Source organism: Alligator sinensis, unplaced genomic scaffold, assembly GCF_000455745.1.
Source record: "Alligator sinensis unplaced genomic scaffold, ASM45574v1 scaffold159_2, whole genome shotgun sequence".
Lineage (NCBI taxonomy): Eukaryota > Metazoa > Chordata > Crocodylia > Alligatoridae > Alligator > Alligator sinensis.
Window position 1 is genome coordinate 1,118,940 of NW_005841992.1, and position 20,998 is coordinate 1,139,937.

The window sequence follows — 20,998 nt, forward strand, 5'->3', positions numbered from 1 at the left end:
GCAGGGTGGATTCAGTGGCCTGAGAACCTGAGAAGTCTCTTCCCATCGTCCCTGGCAGAGTTGGGATTATGAATTGACTCTTCAAGTCATGATCCAGTGTTATAGCTACTAAATAAACCAGTACATACCCATATAAATGGCTGAACAGATTAAAGTGATTCTTTTCTCCTACTAAGAACTTTTCCAAACCTTTTTTTGCATTCAGATATCCATCTATTTTTTTTTTTTTATTATTTTTTTTAAGTAATGCTTTCAGTTCAGCTGTATGAGTTTGTGGTCCTGAACAAAGATTGGAAGATTAGATTGGAAAAGTGTACATTCAATAATTAAGGCATGACACTATAAAAATAGCATGCTGAACATGCACTGAACGTTAAATGCCACAAACTTTCAGAAAAGGACTGTGGCATGTTAGAAAGTAACAGCCTTTTGGGTATATGCACCAATGCACACAAACAATACCATCTTTTTGTGCAGTGGTATGCAGGTGAACAAAGAAGCATATTTATCATATAATCATTCATAATTTTCTTGGACTTCTAGGAATTATTGTAATTTGATAATGAAAAGTAGAAATAATTTTACGTATGCACCTCAACGCTGTATGCATGGACCAGATATTTATCAGGAAACAGTTTAAAAGAGAAGCAGTCTGATGCAAGGGACTGGTTCAAGTTCGTGTATCCTAGCTTAACACCTGGGCAGGTGCCCCCCACATAATTCTTAGACCAGACTTTCGGTTGCTCTAAGAAAAGCAAAATTAGGGGTTTCCTGGAAGGGCCAAAGCTCTCCAGAAAACCCTTTTCAGGACTCTCTCATTTTAGCAAGTGCATTTAACTACTGCACACACCAGTGACAATCTGTAGTCTATTGCTCGCACTGCAATGCTGACATAGCAAATACAAAGTATGTTCATCTGAGAACAGAAATCTTGATTTGTATAAGTGTTAACAACAGAAATACTACATTTAACCCCCCCACACACACACACAATTAAAATACTGATACATTAGTACAGACACTTTTCCTGAGTTATAATGGATACAGTAAAAATTCAGCTAGAAAAAGAGAAACAAAAAACCCAAGGAAAAAGAAAAACTGAATTAAGCTCTTTTTTGTCCTTCCATGTTATAAGGGCGATTCACAAAATTTGTAAACAGTGCCTTGCCTTTACTGAGCACCAGGCCAAGAAAAGATCTGAATGTGGATCTAGCTATGTTAGTCTTCCCCTGCCTGGCCACAAAAATACTTTTGTCTATTACTCAAGTTTTATGGTTTACTTACTTTTGAAAGGTGATGTTCAGAGGAAAATCCCAAGCCATAGACAGTATTCGCCCTGCTGTCTGCCCACTGGCCAAACTTCTGGGATGTTTTAGTAAATGTCATGTTGGGGGTGATGGTGCTATTTATTATTGCCTGCAAAGATGTAATAATTATAAGAAAGAAGTGTTAAATTTTAAGTAGCATAACATCCATAAATGGGAATGCAGAGATCATGTGCGAATACCTGGTTACAGTAAAGTTTCAAGAGAAATTCTATAGCACAGACATAAACTGGAAGTCATAATTTAAAGATTAAATAATTTTAATTCTGACTTTAAAAGTGTTTTAAGTTATAAAAAAACTGTCTGAATTCTAGAAGTTATATCAGTTATACACATGCGTGCACACACACACACACACACACACACACACACACACGTATATAAATAAGTATAGATTTTATGGAAAGTAGGTTGTAGCATAATTCTAAAAAAATACTGCTAGGACAATGGTCATAATTGTACTAAAAGGAAAGCTCCACAATGAGTGTGTCCAAATACAATGTTATAGGTTTCTGTACTTTTAAGTACTTCAATATCCTTTGTCTATTAAAAAAAAAAAAGTATGGCTAGCACTTCTGGGGGTTGTATATGCAAGGACAGAGAAATACATTGTTGCAAGTGTTGCAATATGGTACAGGAAGGTGCTTTTTGGTATATGCAGGATGTATCAGTTACAATATGTATAGAAAGCAGCAAATGTACACACATTCCTACCAGATATAGTACATTGAACTGGACATAAGATAACTACTGGGTCAAATCCTAGCTCCCCTGAAACTGGTGGTGGTTTTGCCATGAAGTTTAATGGAGCTACAATTTCACATATTCTAGCCTCGGAGCTTATTCAGAACACAGACTAAAACTTGCAAAACAAAAGCTATTCAGCTGACTTTAAACATATGTGAGAAACAAAGCTTCACATAATGCCAAACTTTGACTAACAGCTAAATGAACCAAGTTTTATTGTACAATATGTACCAATATGAATGCACCCTCCAATGCATTTTCATGTGTTAGAGTATTTCAAATGTATTCTATAGCACAAGAACAGTATCTTGTTTATGATAAATAAGCACTTCATCACACCAAAGTGAAAGGCAGAAAAACCTTTACAAGTAATTTATACAAGCAGCAAACAACATCTGTTGTAAATAGAGTAATTTAGAAAGAACAGTAATTGTGGTTCAAGATATTACAGCTAGTATGAATCCTATTTGTAGCTAAGCATGTTTCATGGTCACGAGCTTGGAACCACTGAATAGTAGCATGTATTGGAGCCACACATTCATTGTATACCTCATGCTCCCATACCAGGGTATAAAAGGCCCAGCTGTCTTAAGCCTCACTTAGCTTCCTTACAATTCAAAGCCAGTATCTACTTATGACTTCTAAAGCAATAATAAAAAGATGGATCAAGGGATCCATAGTGACAATGGCATCTCTAAGCACCACAGTTACTTTAAGTTAAATAATGTTTTTTCTTCAAGTGAATCCCAACTGTGAATTCCCACTGTGAATCCCAATATAGCAGAGTGGCATGTAGCACGTCCTCAGTAGAATGGGAATAATGAACATTAGCAACATCAGCTGAATAGGAGAATGGAGTCCTGCTCCCTTGAATCTGGCATCTGAGCTAGCAGGTAAATGGAGCAGTACACTCACTTTTGTCAAGCATTACATGCTGGACTTGAGTTACTTCACAGATCAGATGCTAGCGGGCTTTTTAGCTAGTGCAGGGCATGACTGAACAAGCATGGGAGCCATCATCTATCAATATATGCACAGTGTTGCAAAACATGGATAACCGCCAAACATACAAACTGAGTCTGACGTCTCTGAGCTTACTGCATTTGTAGACAGTCAAGATAAGCTCACCACTGATCCTCAATATATTTGTGACTAATATCTGGTCAGAAACAGGGTCACAAATGGTTCTCTTTTTACACCATGGTGATCTGAGCTACCAAGCCAGCAACAAGGGGACAGAATTTCCTGCATTAGGTACACTGCTGACAAAACAGCTGCAGAAAAAAAAAGAAGAAAGATCTAGCAAGCACCTGCAATTATTTGTAAACTTAATACAAGGCAAATCAATACCTTCATAACTGGATGAGATATTACCCTATTCAATAAATGAATGGAGAGAGAAGTATTTAAGGGTTTAAGATTTATCCTGGTTACAACCGACATTCATCTATTCGGGTGCTTCGAATCGATTCAGAGCTTTTACTTGGTCTCCTGATTTGAATCAGATTCAGAGATTTGGATCCTGAAAATTGGGCCAGATCTCCTCTGAATTGAATCAGCTACCAAAGTGTTGCACAGACCTAGTGTTTATCTGCATACAAACACCCTAGAATAAAACAAACACCTTGTAGTAAGTATTTGAGTAGCAGCAGCTAGGAAGCTGAGCCTACGCATTGTTCTGCCAGGCAAAAGAGAGCTGAAGTTAAGCAGCAGAAACTGCTGTTACCGTATTTCCTTGCTTATTATGCACACCACAATTTCTAGAAGCTGTTTGGTTGGTTGGCTGGTTGGTTGGGGGTTTTTTGTTTGTTTGTTTTGGGGGGTATGTTATCTGGGCAGGTATTTTGGTTAGCAGCTATGAACAGTACATGTAATGCTTATGTATGGGGCTGGACTGCAGCCCCTAGTGGCCTCAGCATTGTCCTGTAATCCTTCATGGAATTGGAGAGTTCATTTCTCTCACTGCAAGAGCTCCCTCCATTGCTTTCAGTTCCTCCAAAACACAAGATCCCTGCAATCAAGAAGCAAGCTGTACTTACTAGAGCTTATGGCCATAGCTGAAACATCTGAGTTACCTACAGTACAATCTTGGCCCTCTAACAGTCTCCTTAACTACTACTCTATAATCCTGTGGAAGCTTACATAGCAAGGAAGTTATCCTCTCCCACATCAAAAAGCATCATGCACCAGTTTGTCTAAAACTCTCTCATGTTCCTTGATGAACTGAGAGCAGACAAAGCTCCCAGATTTGTACAGAACAGAAGAAGGATCCGGGAGAGAATGGCAACAAGCAATAGCGGAAATGATACAAAGATCTGTACCAATCCCAGTCCCAGTGCCAAAATAATAAATGATGTTGATCAGGAAAATATGATCCCTCTCTGTACCAGGATATATTTCAGTATCTGAGATCTTCTTTGTGACTAACAGTTTGTCCCTCAGTCCTCAATGCTGATGTGGATTGAGACAGATTGTCTCCAAGGTACTGTTTCAAGTCCTTTAAGTAAAATGATCTTGTGGAACTTAGAACAGTGCAAGTCTACCTCTAAGGTAGAAGACTTCTAGCACAGTCCACCCTAGAGTTGATACTAAAGCTACCAGAGCCAAGACATTTAGTGACAAATATGTTTCTGCTGGTGCCAGTGCCAAGGATGATGTCTTTTTTTATATCAGTCTCTCTGTTCAAACTTTGACTATACTGCCTGCTTATCATCACAAGTTTTTAAATATTGCTTCAGTAAATTTAATTGGAGTCTTATGCCCCTGGGTTTTGAGATACAGGGTAAAGGGTGGCAGATTAAGTTTTTGCTAAGAATGTCATTCCTCAAGGTTTAAGAGCTATCTGATCTACCCATTGATCAGGTATATGCCACTTTAAGCATAATTTAAATCTTCCAAATCTGGAACTTGCAATGATGGCAGTAGCAAGGAACTCTCAGACAATGAAAATGGAGGGCTTTTTTTTTTCTTCTTCTTCTTCCTTTCTTTTTTTGTTTGTTTTCAAATGTCCTGTTAAATAGAAGAATTAGAGGAAGGCAGTTCTTCAAAAGGTTGATAAGCGCTGAAGTAGTTGACATCGTCCACGCTCCATCTTGTTGTCACAACTAGTAAAAAGGGAACTGATCGTAGGTAACTGCCACTGAACATGGACACTACTATTCCAAACGTTTTCCAGCTGGAACACATGCTTGATTAGAGTGAGATGTATACTAACACATACTCAAAAAATAATCCTCAATTAGATGTGTATGAAGCCTAAATTAATTGAGGCCAAAATTTGCACCTAAATTATAGTGTTAGTCTGCTGATGTTGTGTAGGATTCAAATACTTAAAAAATGTAAAGATAAGGTTTGTATCTGTGCTGCTTTTTACACAAAGTCAGTATTATGTATCACTAAAAAAATATACTGCAGGGTTGGGGGGGGCGGGGGGGGGCAAGCCTACAAAATAGCCCCTGGTCCAGGTGGGGAAGAACCCTTCCATTCCCCCTGTGGACCCCACTAGCTACCCCTCACCTCCCCAAGACTCCCAATCCCACCAAACCCTCCCAGACCCCATCAATGCCCCAATGCCCTCCTGCAGATTTTGCTAGTTCCCCAATCCCCACCCATAGATGCCACTTGCCCCCCTGATCCCACCAAACCCTCCTGGACCCCACCAACCCAGAAAAAAAATATACTGTATATATCTTCAGATGTTTTTGGAAGTGTTGAAGTGATGTTGTAGTCATGATGGTCTAGGAAATGTGAGGTGATGAAGAAGAATGCATTACATTTGAAAACGTGTCTATCCCAGCTATGCTGATGGCCCAATGAAAGATATCACCCACAAAAATGTTTACCTCTTCAGACATGTTTTTTACTAGCATGGAGATTATGAAAATAGATTTCATAGACATTAGGGCTGGAAGGGACCTCGGAAGATCATCGAGTCCAGCCCCAAGATGTTGTATGTTAGGGAAGATTACTGGTCCCCTAAAATAAGATCAATTTTGAAAGCAAGAAAATACAAAACCACCACCTTTTTGTTTTGATGGTGGAATGAATAAGGAGTTCCTGTAAAACCTGCAGTCCCCGCAGCACATGACTGAAGAAAAGTTAAAAGACACAAGGGAAGAGAGAGCACCTTCCATATTGCTTACAACACCTGTCTGCCAAAAAGCTCTGAGATTAATATTTAGTACTATCCAAGATGAAGGACAGAGAAAGGTAACAAAAAAAAGTATTGTTTAAAAGACCAGCTGCTTTTAAACAAGACATTTAAAAGCAGGTAGTCACTATTAGTCATTCACATTAAAAGGAAGGTGAAGATGAGAGTAGTGTAGTTCAAAGGAGGATACATGAAATTAATAAAAGGGAATGAAAGGTCATTTAAGTACTTAAACAGTGAGAAGCAGACTATTAATACTTAAATAAATTAAACTGAAATGAGATTGAGATGGATATCAGGTTAAAATACTTGAACATATTGTAGGAAATAATCCTTCATTGGTAGGAGAATAGATTGGAAGTTTGGGTTTTTTTGTTTGGTCGGGTTTTTTTACATTGTTCTTATTTCCACATTCCAACTGGTTAAGTATTAGAATTATTTTTGTTTTTAAAAATATGACACTAATTCAATCATTATAATAAACTTATTCTAAAAAGAATATTTTACTTGACTGATTATTTTGTCTATGTGGATTTGGGCAAAGTAAAATGCCTCAGAATTGTATTGGTTTAACTGGTCTGATCTTTAAACCAGAAGATCAGAAACTCCTATGAAAAACATGGTGTGGCAAATATGAAATATCTCTGTACTTTTGCAGTGACATTTTTCCAGTTCTGAAGACAGTCAGTTTGACAAACAGAAATTTAGCTTGGGAAAAAAGTGCTATTTTCTGTTATCCCTAAACTTAATTTGGAGTAACACAATAGCTTTCATGTTTTTCTTTTGGAAGTGTTTAACTGGCTTGAGAAAATACGGCATATGTCTGAACCACTCTGTCGACTGTTAGCTCACACAGCAACTGCAAAGCGCAGGGATTTAGTCAAATATCATGTCTTACATTAAAAATAACAGCAATATCAATTAAGATTTTCAGTACTTTTCAATCTCTCGTTACCCACATTGCAGGTAACCTTGTGGGTAGGCTACTGATAAGAGGCAGAAACAGGTCTATAGCCCAACTATTTGCTTGCACTATAAACACAAAAACAAAATATTTAACCCAAAGTCTAGCTGGCTATCCATGACAGCACAACATAGATTCTCACCTATACTGACTGGGGTGACTTGAGGTGGAAGAAAGGTGACATGAAAATTGGCAGCAAGTCTTCTCAAATTTGCTAAGAGTTCTCCAAATCTCCCTCCAGCCTATATCCAATATTAATACACAGTTAACTCTAATAAACTATTGCTGATTGGTTGTATTTCAAATTTCTTTGTTACACTACTGAACTTTTGGAACTGGAGTGAACCAGATATCTTGTGGAATTGGAAGGTGCCAATTAATTGGGCTTTATATCCTTGGGAAAGCAAAAGGGAGTGATTCTTATCTCCTTTCCTTCCTCATTGTGGAATGCTGTTCATAGATTCATAGATGTTAGGGTCGGAAGGAACCTCAATAGATCAAGTCCGACCCCCTGCAAAGGAAGGAAAGAGCGAGTCCGACCCCCTGCATAGGCAGGAAAGCGTGCTGGGTCTAGATGACCCCAGCTAGATGCATATCCAACCTCCTCTTGAAGACCCCCAGGATAGGGGAGAGCACCACCTCCCTTGGGAGCCTGTTCCAGACCTTGGCCACTCTAACTGTGAAGAAGTTCTTCCTAATGTCCAGTCTAAATCTGCGCTCTGCTAGCTTGTGGCCATTCTTTCTTGTAACCCCCAGGGGCGCCTTGGTGAATAAAACCTCACCAATTCCCTTCTGTGCCCCCGTGATGAACATATAGGCAGCACTGGCCTGTTTCTTCTTTACCTTAGTTTATGGTCTTCTCTGACAAGTCTGTTTTGTTATTACAAATTATCTAAGCATCTTAAAAAAATATCCCTTTTATAGCAAGACAACATCTAATATATGTGGTTACATCAATCACTATTGCTAATAGTTTAAGCTAAAAGCTGTAATATAGTGTATTTGGCTTATTTCATGTATAGTCTTCCCTTATAATGTCTTCTTTCAGGCCTTATCCTTTGTTTACCCGCATCTCATGACTGGTTTAGTTAGACATGTGGATGGCTTCCTTTACTTTACAGACCAATCTACTTGTCACATCTGCAACGGTTCATGCTGTGGTCACTCAGAAATAAAGCTTTGGGGCCTTCTGCTTAACCACACTTCTGCATCTTGGTCTACGCCCCTTGAAAATGGCCAAGGCTGGCAACAAAACGTATATACTTATTGGTTGATTTTACTAATAAGCATACATTATATAAATGTTATAATTTTAAATGGACTTCTATTGACAATTTTACTATAGAAAATATACAGCTTTTGCTAAAATAAATTACTACTACAGAAAAGTACTAAGCTAAACTTCTTCAGGAAGACAGTAAACAGCTGTACAGTTAATGGAAACTGAAAGTCTTAGCTACAATGGCTTGAAGTTGTCACACAGCATCACATGGGAATTCAGAGTTAGTTTTTCAGGCCTAGTTTCATTCAATAAGCCTGGGGTATCAAATTTGCCTCTCCATGCACCAGAACTGGACACAGCAAGCAGTGGCCATAGGGGTTAATACAGCCTGTCACCTCCTGCCACCAACATGCATCCCCCAACAGGGTTCCATAGCCAGAATTTTGGGGGTGGGCTCTGGCCCCAAATTCCCAGCTCTTCAGGGAGCCTTTTGGGCTGGACAACATAGCTCTGCAGGCTAAGTCTGACCAACAGGCCATATATGACACCTCTGCTCTAAACCAAAAGGAAGACAAGTCACAAAATAAAGAATACTTGCACAATATATGTTTACTGTAATTAACCAAAACTTGTTATTATGTACAAAGTTTAGTTGCATTGTGTCAATACTTGGCATCCCCAATACTGACTAGGTGCTGTACCAAACATGAAATACGGTCTCTGCCCTACACTCTGCTGGTCTCTAAGACCAGCATTATCCAGATTCTGTAGAGGGCTATAGTTAAAAGTTTTAAGTTCTATTTATATACTACACGCATAAAGGGGCTCGTATCAGTTATATCTAACCTCTACTCAGGCTAATCTTTATCATTGGCCTCATGAAGGCTCAAATCTTGCTTGAAACATTTGAAAAAAAATAAACACAGTTGCCTAATGCATCATTTTATGGAGCACATGCCACATGAACAGAACAATACAGAGTGAAGGCAGAGAGAACATGCTTTAAAATTCTTCCCAGGGAAATTGGAGAGGCATACAGCATCAGTAGCAACCTTGGTTTCCAGTATTATCACAGCGGCCTTGCCTAATGATGCTTTCTATTGGTAGTAATAAGGTAATCACAGGTTGGCTTTAAAACATATGCTAGAGTAAATTTCTCCAGCTAACACAGAATACCATGAGCAGTGCTACCTATTTAAACTGGCAAATTCTTGTCTTTGAGCACTTTCATGACTGACTCTCTTTAAACAATTATGCAAGTAACATCAAACATTATGAGGAACACCTGAATAGATTGGGTGACCTTTTATCATGTTCTCTACCACTCACAAACAGGGAGGATTTGGACAAGATGAATGAGTAGTCCCATTACAAATAGGGATATATTGCTGTTTTCTTGGAAGGGAAAAAGGCTGTCAAAACCACAAAAAATTAGCTTAACAGAAGAAAGAACAGCACAAGTAATATTGCTATGCATTTTGGAAAAGAATGGTAAGATGTGCACATGAAACTCTTAAGTCTTTGAACAAAAGAAAAAAACCCTGAGATTGACACCTTGAATAATAAGCACATAGTAATGAAAAAGTCCACTCTCTCCTGTGTGTCATTCATTTTGAAACCAAATGAGGGTAATTTTTTTGCCCAGGCTGATTTTCTAGGACTGCCTTCTTTTAAAGTATCTGCTAGGCACTACCTTTTGCTGAGTCCTCTGAAAAAGGTCAGTTTCTTCATCAACTCACTTGTCCTTGCTTTTAAAGATGTCAAAGATCCATAGTGATTGCAGTATGCCTCCCTAACTGACAGTCTGCCACTTCTACATGGGTGAGATCTACATCATTCTCCAAAAGCCATACCTTCCTCCCAGGTGAGTTCCTAGTATCCTGAAGGATATACAGCTTAAGAACTCCTAAAGTGAAATCCTGGTCCCACTGAAATCAATGGAATTCACGTTAAAAAGGTCACTGATATAAATTTGTTTCCAACCTGTTTTTTATTCTGTTTCTGGGATCCTGCAACTCTGAAATTAAAACAATTAGCTTACTCCTTTGGAGCAAAGGAAAGCTAAATTGTTTTCTTGACGACAAACCCAATCTAAGTTTGCGCTCCTGAACTCTTACAAACTGTCTTCAGGGCAGCACTGACAAAGTGGAGTAGTAAATTGTGTACCAAAGGAAAATAGTTCTCTCAAACATCAGCTTTTCATATAACTTTCATTAAGGTACCATCAATTTTGCTTACACACACACTTAAAGCACCATAAAACATCCTTCTCAGATTTTGGCAAAGTATGAAACAAAGACAATGAATAAAAACTCCAACTTACTTGGGAATTTGTTCTCTTCAACCAGACTCAGAGCAAGGAAACTGATTTAATTAAGTCTAGGTCAGGTCATTTTAACTAACAAGGTTCAGCTGTTATCTGTTTTTCCTAGCTGTTCCCCATCTTCAACTGAGGAAGAATCTTTGCTCTGATCTGTGGGGACCTGTCTTATGTCTTACCTTCTGCTACGTCCGACAGTATCTAACTAATGTACTACCTTGATGGTATTTTTATTTAGATACTATAGCTTGGAAATGTAGAAAAGATGAAATTTAAAAATGCAGTTGGCTCTGACAGTTGATGTCCTTCAGCCCCACAAGTTCCTTAATTGGTTAGACTACAGACTGTTAGAAAAAAAACCCAGAAACTGTTTCTTGCCTCAGAAATCAAGGGAAGGATGGGGGTTGGTCAATTGTAGGTAATTCCTAAAAGAGTAGCTCTATGCAATAGACAGGCCAGAAATACCTCCAACCCCAAAAGTTCCAAGGAAAAGTTGGATTTCTCTATTTTAAAAATTTCTTTTACTTTCCTAACTCTTCTTAGTATTCTCTTTAAAATTTGACAATAGATATACTGGACAGAAGGCTTATTCTTTCTCAGCACTTGATCATTCTGTCTTCCACGTCTGTGGTTGCTGTGTTCCACTTTCTTTGGAGGAACTTCTGTGTGTCCTTGGCATTGATCACTCTTGAGCACACCCAGCCCACCTACTCTCCCACTTGCACATACCACCCAGCGGTGAAGCCACTCAGGCGGTGCTGAGCTCCAGTGTACTTGAAAGCACCCATGGGGAATGCCCCTGGAGTAGCTGCTGCATTTCAAAGTATAGTTTGTGCAGGTGGTATCACTGAGGATGCAGACAGACATGCCTGGAATTGTTTATGGCCATCTTGCAAACCCCACTATGTTCTGAGGGGGTTGTGGGATGCCATGCATGCTTTCCTGAGTTTGTTTTACTGGTATGGTGTGTGTATGTGTGTAGTCTCTACAGCTCAGAAAAGGTTTAGGAGCAGGCTAGATGGACAGGGATGATCCTGGTTTGAGTAGGAGGCTGGACTGTGCGTGAACTTGTGAGATTCCTTCTAGCCCTACTTTCCTGTGATCCTGTAAAACTGGCCATGACTGTTTTGACAGTTGTTTTGGATTACTAGTACCCATGTCCATTTGCACATACATGATACTACTCGACAGACTGTTGTCTACTTGAGAAGATGTTCTGAAGATCGGGCGGGAGACTGGACTCGATCTTCCGAGGTCCCTTCCAGCCCTAATGTCTATGAAATCCCTGTTCCAAACCAGAAAACTGAGACACACCAACTTATTTTCATTTTTAAATGAAAATGAATCTCTGATCTCCAGCTGTTTATTTTTGCAGGTGACAATTCTAGATGCACTGTTACTCACTCTCGCTAAAGCAGTCTGGACTGTTCTTACCTAGAGCTCATCTGGGCAAATCATCCTCCTGTATGAGGTCACGCTGTGGGTTTTCTTCCTGTCCACTGTAACAAATTCCAGTTTCATTCTAAATTTCAAAGGTCATCTTAGACTTCTGACACTGATCTCTATCTACTATTCTCTCTCTCCCCCACTCCTTCCCTAAACCCCAAATTTTTATTCTTCACTGGCTTAGTTTCACACATTGGATGTGGTTAGAGCATTGTGTCCTTTTTAACTTAGCAAAAGCTACATCAAGACTATTTACATTTACAGAATAGGTAATTCCTAAACCTCTCATCTAAATGGGTTTCAGATTGCATGCCTGCCTGCCTGCCCGCCATATACTTTTCTAAGGAAGATGCCCCTGCAGACATCAGGTATCTGATGTAATCCCAGAAGGATTCTGCTGCCTCATTGAACAACTGAGATTTGCAGGATGGCAACACAGACTTCAGTCTATACCTTTACTATCTAATATGCCTTGATATGCGTCTTTAAGATTAGATGCAAACTTGGATACAATTGTCCATGAACTAATGTTTAATTAGGACATCCAGCAGAAATAGGAAGGACCAAAAAAAATCAGAAGCAAAGTAGTAAAAGAAAAAAAGGGTAAGAAATTATGCAAGAGCTAAATACATTTTCTATAGCCAATCTGTAGCGTATTAAAGACTTTTATATAAATTATAAAATCACTACACTTGCAACAGTTTTTTCCTGTGGTCTTCAAGTAGCAAGATACATGAAGAGGAGCCAAAGGTAATGTAAAAAAATTTTTAAAATAAAATAAAATAAAATGAACGTGTTAAACTTCATTTTTTAAATGCAAAGTATTACTTAAAAGCACCTCTGGGAATATGGTGCATAGCTTCTTCTGCTTCTCTAATTTAACATTTGTATCTGATCAGTGGAAGAGAGAAAGCACTACAGACTCAGATATCAGCAATGTTACTGACACCCAGCACTATACCAAGTAGCAGAGATATGATCTGTATGGAGACTGGAACCTGGGAATGTTTTATGACATTTGAGTGATCTGTTCAACACTATACAGAAATTACGTACAAATCTGTTCACATGTGCATGCAAGCATGCGCACACTCTAAATAAAATGGGGACTACCGCCTAATTCCTAGAGATGCTTTTGGGCCGTAACCCAAATTTAAGCATAAATATTATTAAAAGACATCCCAGGATCTTCCACCATTGCCTTCATTATCCAGGTAAAATTTTAGCATTTGTAGCAGAACTTAATCACAAAGGGTCATGATCCTGATTTGGGCTTCTCTTCACTACAGTGCGGTACAATGTATTTCTACCAGGATCTCAATGCATACCATACTATTGGCAGAATTCTTGATGAGGAAAAAAAAGGAGATTGGCATTTTGCAGCATTCATTTGAGTTTCCAACTACACAAATACATAATGAAAACTTCCATAGACAGATGCAAATACTAGTACCTTCAAACTCTTTCAACCGAACAAATGCTTAACAGCAACATTTTCAAAGTGGTGGCTAAGTTCAAACATTACACAAAAATAGCCCAGGTACATAAATGGGGGAGGGGGAGGACTTGCCATGTAAATAAGGATGAAGGTAACAACTCCAAGTACAGCATATGTTTAATAAGTATTTTTGATTTGGCATCTTCCATCTGTAAATCTTGAAGGACTTTGGATACACTGATGAACAGTACCTCTCAACAGTTCTATGAGGTACAGAAGCATTAGCCCTATTTTACAGATAGCAAGATCGAGATTATAAAACTTTAAAGAAAAAAAAAAAAATCAAATCACACTAAGTCTGTAGCTGAGCCAAGAATAGAACCACATATCATTTCTCTGCCATGTGAACACAAGCTGAGAAGATTAGCAGCACTTATGATAAATAGTAGAGAAAGTCTGCTGAAATTCAGTACTGCATTCTAGTCACCTAGAATGGTGTCAAAATGCATTTAAAATGTTGAAAGCTTTTATAAAACTACGATTTTTATTCCTTATTTAAAACATCAAGCATATTGCTATTCAAGAAATGTAGAGATCTGCACTTAAGTATTTTCTCTTAAGACAAATTTAGAAAAACTTCAGAGAATATTGCTACATTAATCTTAGCAGCATATTTGAATATCAGCTACCTTAAAATTTGGTGAGATCTGCAAAAGTTATGATTCTTCTTTAGATAAGCCTTTTGAAAGATATCTAGCCTTTAATTTTATTTTATTTTGCATGTACAGTACTGTTGTTCTATGGATTTAGGAACATTTTGTACACAAATATATTCTAACAGCATATGTGATAAAAAGTAGTCTTATATACTCATTTTACAACAGATGAATAACACTGAGGAACTTATCCCTATCGTATCTAAAAGTAAGATTCCTGACTCCTAGCCCTATACCGTCTACTAAATAGACTTAGATCTTTCGTAATAAAAACAAAGTGATAATTTGTAATTAATGCATATACCAAGGTTAGATAAAAATCTTACCATAAAGAACATTACAGAAGAAAATAATCCTATTTTATACATGAAAATGGAGGCTTTCAGGACAAACAGATTATGGACATTGAACAGCTGCCCTTCAATACTGCTAGTTCCTCAACATTATAGTACATCATAGAAAATAAAAAACTGATGACAGGGTATTGTTACTTACATATAGCTTGTAGTATATTTTATAGTGAATACAGTTTTTAAACTGCTGAAAGTCTAAATGAGTGAAATGAAACTCTAAATGAGTGAATGCTAGATGAAAATCTAAATAGTCAATGAGTGATTTTTGCATTTCATTAACAGATTTCTCAAAGTAAAGCCCATGTATCGAAATTATTTTCTAATGAACAAATAAAATATTTTAAAAGGACAAGTTCTCATTTTAAAGCTCCAACCATTTCTTACTGGGTTAGTTTGTGTGTAAAATATGCCAGACAAACAAGAATATAGTCAGCAAGTTAAAATAAATTATCTTAATAAGATCTTACCTTTGAGCCATCCAAGCTGATTATCCTATAGACATTCCTTGTGCTGTCATAGAAATAGGACACAGTAACAGCATGCTTGCTGGTGGGAACCCAGTTCTTCTTAGTGTTTGGGTCAATCTGGAAGACATGAGCTCGGGTGCTGAAGATGGGCTGTTCCCTGAAGGGTAAAAAATAAAAGTGATGTATCTGATTTGGATGCAGTACGGTTGTACGCAAGTGATCTGGTGATTCTGCCCATTGGGATGTACACACTTCGTTTTGCATGAATAATTTTCCCCACAAACTTTTAATGTAATTGCACAGAGCAGTTAACGGCATTAATATACCCAGGCAAGCACAGCTCAAGCCTTCTAAAACAAACAAACAAACAAAAAAAAAAAAAATCAGTGACCAGCTGTAGAGTCAGATGAGAGAAAGACATATCTATATTTAGATTCATCACTGATCCATCACCTCCCCAGCCTCCACCCTCCATCTGTCTACCCCCTTAACACTGTCTGTCATTAATATAAGTGCAGTTTTATCTGATTATATTGTGCAGCCGTGTATATATTACTTCAAATCCTCCTTTTCCTTAAACTTTTTAATACTCTGATTACTCAGTCCTGATCCATAATCTGGAACTGAACTGGTCTGCTCAATTTAATTAAGCAACAGCTGATACTCATTAGCGACAGGAACACATTGTGAAATGCTTATTCTATGGACCTCCACATTTGAACATTTTCACAAAATCTTGTATGTTATAGAGACACATGCTTTAAAAAAAATCTAGGTCATAACTTGCTTATCCAAGAAATTAGATTTGATAAAATCTTCTAATATACTTGAAATGTTAAAGCTTTACTTTCCCCATGACTTATCACAATGTATAATACAGTACAAAAATCTAAAACTACTTAAGCATTATTAAGTCTAACAAAATTAGTGGCCTCTAAGGTTGTTTATTCATAAAAGAGCCACTTTCTTCCCAAAATGTTAACAACTTAAATAATCAAATCATAGAAATTAATACCTTTGTCCCTGAAACATGGAAGATTTGTAATCAGCTGTTTTGAACTGAAAGCTTCATAATTTTACAAGGAAGCAAAATTTAACACTTTGAGACCTGGAAGTTAACTCCCCTGCTGCAGCCTTTTGTTTTGAACCAAATTTGCATACCTGCAGAACAACCTCAACACAAGAGAAATTTCTTGCCCAGGAGAACCTTCCATCACCAATCCTCCTGTGAAATATGTAACGTCATAACAAGAAAGAAGCATAATTCAACATCCTGCTTGCCATCAGACACCTTTGAGGTAAATAGACTGCACCAACTTATCCGAGCCTAGTTTGCATAAAATGAAAAATGAACTTTTCCAGCCAGGAGATATTACTTCCTGTGAAATATGAATTTTCATTTCTACCTGGGAGAAATTTTACAATCTTTGCATTCTCCTACACCTGAGGAAAGGTGTGTGTGCGCCTGAAAGCTTGCAAATAAACAAAAAAAAAAATGTTTTTACGACTGTCTAGTTGGTCTAATAAAAAAAGATATCACCTCTAGCACACTGACTACCACCTTTACTACAGAGTCAAGTTCATAAATTCTCTGAGCTAAATTATACTCTCCCATTTATGGAATCTGAGGAAACGTATCCATCTAGTTGAACTCGAAAGGAATGAGTCACTGCTCTCTGAGAACGTCTTTACTTCCCCAGATACCTGCGGAAGTTCCTCTGCTGGAATTCCACCTGTGGCACATTGGATGACACTTTGTTAAAACTGCTAGAGTTAACTATGACCTGTTATTCAAAAGCTAGTGGTAAAAAAGTATTAAGGACACATTTTTCCCCCAAACAAAGTCAAATGCAAGACTTCAGAAGCTAGAACTCTGAGGGGAGGTGTTTTGGTTTTGCATTGTCTGGGAAATGGTATGTATAAGGGTGAATGAGAGCAAGTTCAGGTGTAGGAGACAGCATGTAGACTCAGAAAAAAAAAGACAGAGACAGAATGGCTAGGGACAGAAGTTGCACATAAACCAGTTTAAGTGATCAGAAACTGGTTTAAGATAAACCTGGCTGAATGTAGCATTAGACTTAGCCGATTTAGGTCAAACCAGTTTATGAAAAACTTATGTCCCAGACCCCTTCCTGGTTCAAGTTAAATCACAGTCCCCTGGCATCCCAACATGCTTTCCAGCCCTGGGCTAGGCTGTGCTGTCTGCTCCATGGAGGAGGGCTGGCCCCATCTCTCTGGTCCCTAGCTTGAGCAGTGAGGGTTGGCTCACTGGCTGGCTCACTAATCCCCACAGGCAAACCCCAGATGGGGCCTGGGGCCAGGGATGGGGTTTAAACTTCCCTTCCCCTGAATATAGAGCTGCCCTGCCCACTGTGCGTTGTGACTGTTTACTACAAATCCCAGAGGAACCTGGAAGCAGAAAGAGGAAGTGACAAGCGACCCTGCAGAGTCTTGCTGCTGGGATTGTAGACTGCAAATCCCAGAGACTTTGGGGGCAGCAGGTAGAGGAAATGAACACATAGCCTGTGCTGACTATATGCCAGAAAGCCATGGTCTATCACTCCTGGCTTCTGGCTTGAGCCACTGCAGGCATGCGGCTGCATTTTCTGAATCAAAAGGGAATGTCTGTTCATTTGCTTATTGATTCATTCTTTGCCGCTTAGACTAACCTGCAAAGATTGAATCAATTCAGCCTCAGGCTTTTTGGCTGTCTGTACTTAGCCAAAGAGACTTCAGCATAGCTTCAATGGCAGTGATGTACAGCCCTGGAAAAAACCTAGGGCTTCCAGGTAACAGCACTGGCTGAAAACAAAACAAAACAAAACTTATAGCAGTGAGCAAGGAAACTCTCTAGTTGTCAAATGCCTCCTACGCTGAAGAAAGAAGTTCTTTATATATTTGAGTCAAGGGCAAAAATACATATTTTACTCCATGATTAAATTTCTACTCCTAAGATAACCAACCAAATTTTAATTAGCCATTCAGATCCAACAGAGTAGAATCCCAGAACTTTATCCAGCATTATTTGAGCCTAGTAAGGGATAAAAATAGAGCTCAACTTTGGATTAGGGGTTAATGCTGCTTGAAGCCCACTTCACCCCTAGGTATTTCTTCATACACATCCAATGTGGGTTAAGGGAAGCAGGAACAGATGACAATGAAAAAGCTAAGAACAGCAGAGTTCCAATAAAAAAAAAAGAAAAAGGTGAAGGTGAGCCAGGAGATCTGAACAGAGTACCAGTCTCCCACAGAAAAGCCTCTATATTCACAGCTGTAAGTTATGCCAATGATTCTGAACCTCTTCAGTCAAGGTGCCCCTCCTCCATTTTTTTTTTTTTTTTAAATGTGGTAGCATCCCAGGTTAAGAACTACTATTGGTGCTTTACCTCAACTTCACAATACTTTTCAAGTCAGGTGCTGCTACCCCCAGGTAAAAACTGCACCAGGCACCTGGTGTATAGGAAGCCTAGGCGTATGTACACACTCCCCCTGAATTAGGGGTCTCTCAGAACCCTAAAGTAGGACAGAAGATAGCTTCTGCTGTAGCCTTTCTGGTCTGGCTCCCCACACTGCTTCTGGAAGCAGAGGTATGCAGATGGAGCCATCCCATCTGCATGTTTCCAGGAGGAGTGCTGGCCAGACCAGGATGGACTGCAGCCTGAGCCAGCTCCTCAATCCTGGTTTAAGGGTATCAGAGACCCCTCATGCAGGAGAACTGGGCACAGACCATAGCCCTGCTATGGTGGCAGCCAGGTAACACCTGCATTTCATGACACCCAGCTAAGAACTACTTGCCCTTCCTGGGGTTTGGGAGGCCTCTTTCCCCGCCCTCTCTACATCAAACATGGATATTAAATAGATCAGCTACATTATTCTCATCACCTGCAATGCCCACATCACATCCTCTGCAAATCTCGACTTGTTCCTCTTTAGCACACCACATTTGAGCTTCCTGCCCTTGTCTTCAATATTACATACAGATTTACACTGTTTACATCTTTATTACACACATCCTCATAAAAAGGAAATATTTCCATTTGGTCTATGAGCATTAGGTTTTGAACACTGGAGACAACTATGTACTTATGCTATGTAGTAAATAACTTTTACTAATCTATTTGGGGAAAAGAAACATGTTTTCACTGGGTGGAGGGATGGAGGGAAAAAAAACTTGAGTAAATTAACTAAAATGACACCAGGTGAGCTGAATTCAGCTTTAACTGTATTGATACCCAACGCAGACGCACTAAACCAAATACTGTTCAGAACTAGAACGGACTAGGATTCAAAGCAGAATGAAGGACACTTAGCAACTTGCAGGAAGCTTTCAACATAGTATGTATGAGGACCTTAATATGTATAATGTAATTATTTACAGAGTGGTACAGTGCTTATCAAGTTTCCCTTCTTTATCTCTTTGCTTTAAATGTTTTCTGTAACCTAGATGTCAGAGATGTTTGTTTCATGGTGTATGTTGAAGCTGTATGTTTACTGTCAGAGAGAAGAGGGAAACCTAACGCAACTACAAAAATAACATCAATCCAGGCAAAGTGACAGTACTCAAACTTAATATCAAACACCATAGTTCTATTTAGTTAAAGCAGTTATGAACTATGATTTTGCCTATGTACCATAATGGACTGAGAGGTTTTCTAGAAGCAATCTTAAATTATATACACCTCAAAATATATAGTAAATACAACAGATGTATATAGGTATAAACATTTACTTCCCGAAACAAATCAAAATACGCAAAGGTTTTTTTTGTTACTGTTTAGTCCCAGCATGGCATCAATGTTAATAGACCATAATGTTTAGAAATACAGTAGTCAATCCAGATTCAAAGGTTTATGCTTCTTTTAATACTTGGAATTAATAAGTACCCAAAACAGACTTCTTTTTTCTTTTTCTTTTTTTTTTTTAATTATGTTACCCATCATTTATAGGAAAGATATTGATGGCAGCGCCAGCATTCACTGACAGGTGGGTTAGTACCATTGATTCTTAACCTGAAACTGCTTACAGATGTTAAAAAAACAAACAAAAAACAACCCCCTCCCCCAACCCCCATGCTTTACTGGAAGCAGCAGCATGTTAATTTGACCTGGGTCCACAGCATCTGTATAGATCAGATGCTTCAGCAGGGCTTTTTGGCACTTTAATCTAAAGCCAATTCAAATCAGTCACTAAAACACCCAATCTATACAAATGTTACGCAAGCCAGATCCAACTAATGCACTGCCTCTTCTGAGCATGTGCTGGGCTTGTCACGGGACTGTACTGAGTTTAAAGTAAAGCACCAGGTTTGTATTTAGGTTTTGTGTAAAGATCCGCCACGTAGACAATTCCTTACAAGAGTGGTTTTCAACCTGTAGTCCATGGACCCCTGGGGGTCCACAGATTATGTCCAAGGGGTCCGTGAAGGATGACTATCATCAATCAAAAGTATGTGAATACCCACACTTACAATTCAAGGGGCTCCACACCTCCATTTGCAATTTCTTTAGGAGTCTGCAAATGAAAAAAAGGTTGAAAACTGCTGCCTTAGAAAAATAAGTTGAAAATATTGGTAGTATGACCATTAATATAGGAAGACACCAAAGAAATCACTTTCAATTCATTCTCTTATCAGCTCCATGTGCGATATTTTATGCAAAGTTAATGAGGGTCTGTATGTTTGCCAATATTTATAGTGCTCTTGAAAGACAGGCTTAAAAATCCTGGCAACCAAACTCTCTTTGCCTAGGACACCCTTCCCACATATGCTTGCTTGCCAGGTGCCTGAATTCTCTTTCTGGGAGAAGTGCAGATGGGAAGGGAGGACAGGAGGAGTGAAATTGGATAGGGAAA

At 38.7% G+C, this 20,998-nt stretch overlaps 1 protein-coding gene across 4 annotated transcripts in view; it reads right to left on the bottom strand.

Annotated features, from left to right (window-relative positions):
- HOMER1 (homer scaffold protein 1) overlaps positions 1 to 20,998 on the bottom strand; it is a 155,214-nt gene that overhangs the window by 95,382 nt on the left and 38,834 nt on the right. For all 4 annotated transcript variants that reach the window (XM_006021417.2, XM_025201396.1, XM_025201397.1 and 1 more), the window contains 2 exons: positions 15,149 to 15,305; positions 1,285 to 1,416 (listed from right to left, as the gene is read on the bottom strand). In XM_006021417.2, the coding sequence (XP_006021479.1) occupies positions 1,285 to 1,416; positions 15,149 to 15,305 (289 nt within the window). The remainder of the gene's footprint in view (positions 1 to 1,284; positions 1,417 to 15,148; positions 15,306 to 20,998) is intronic.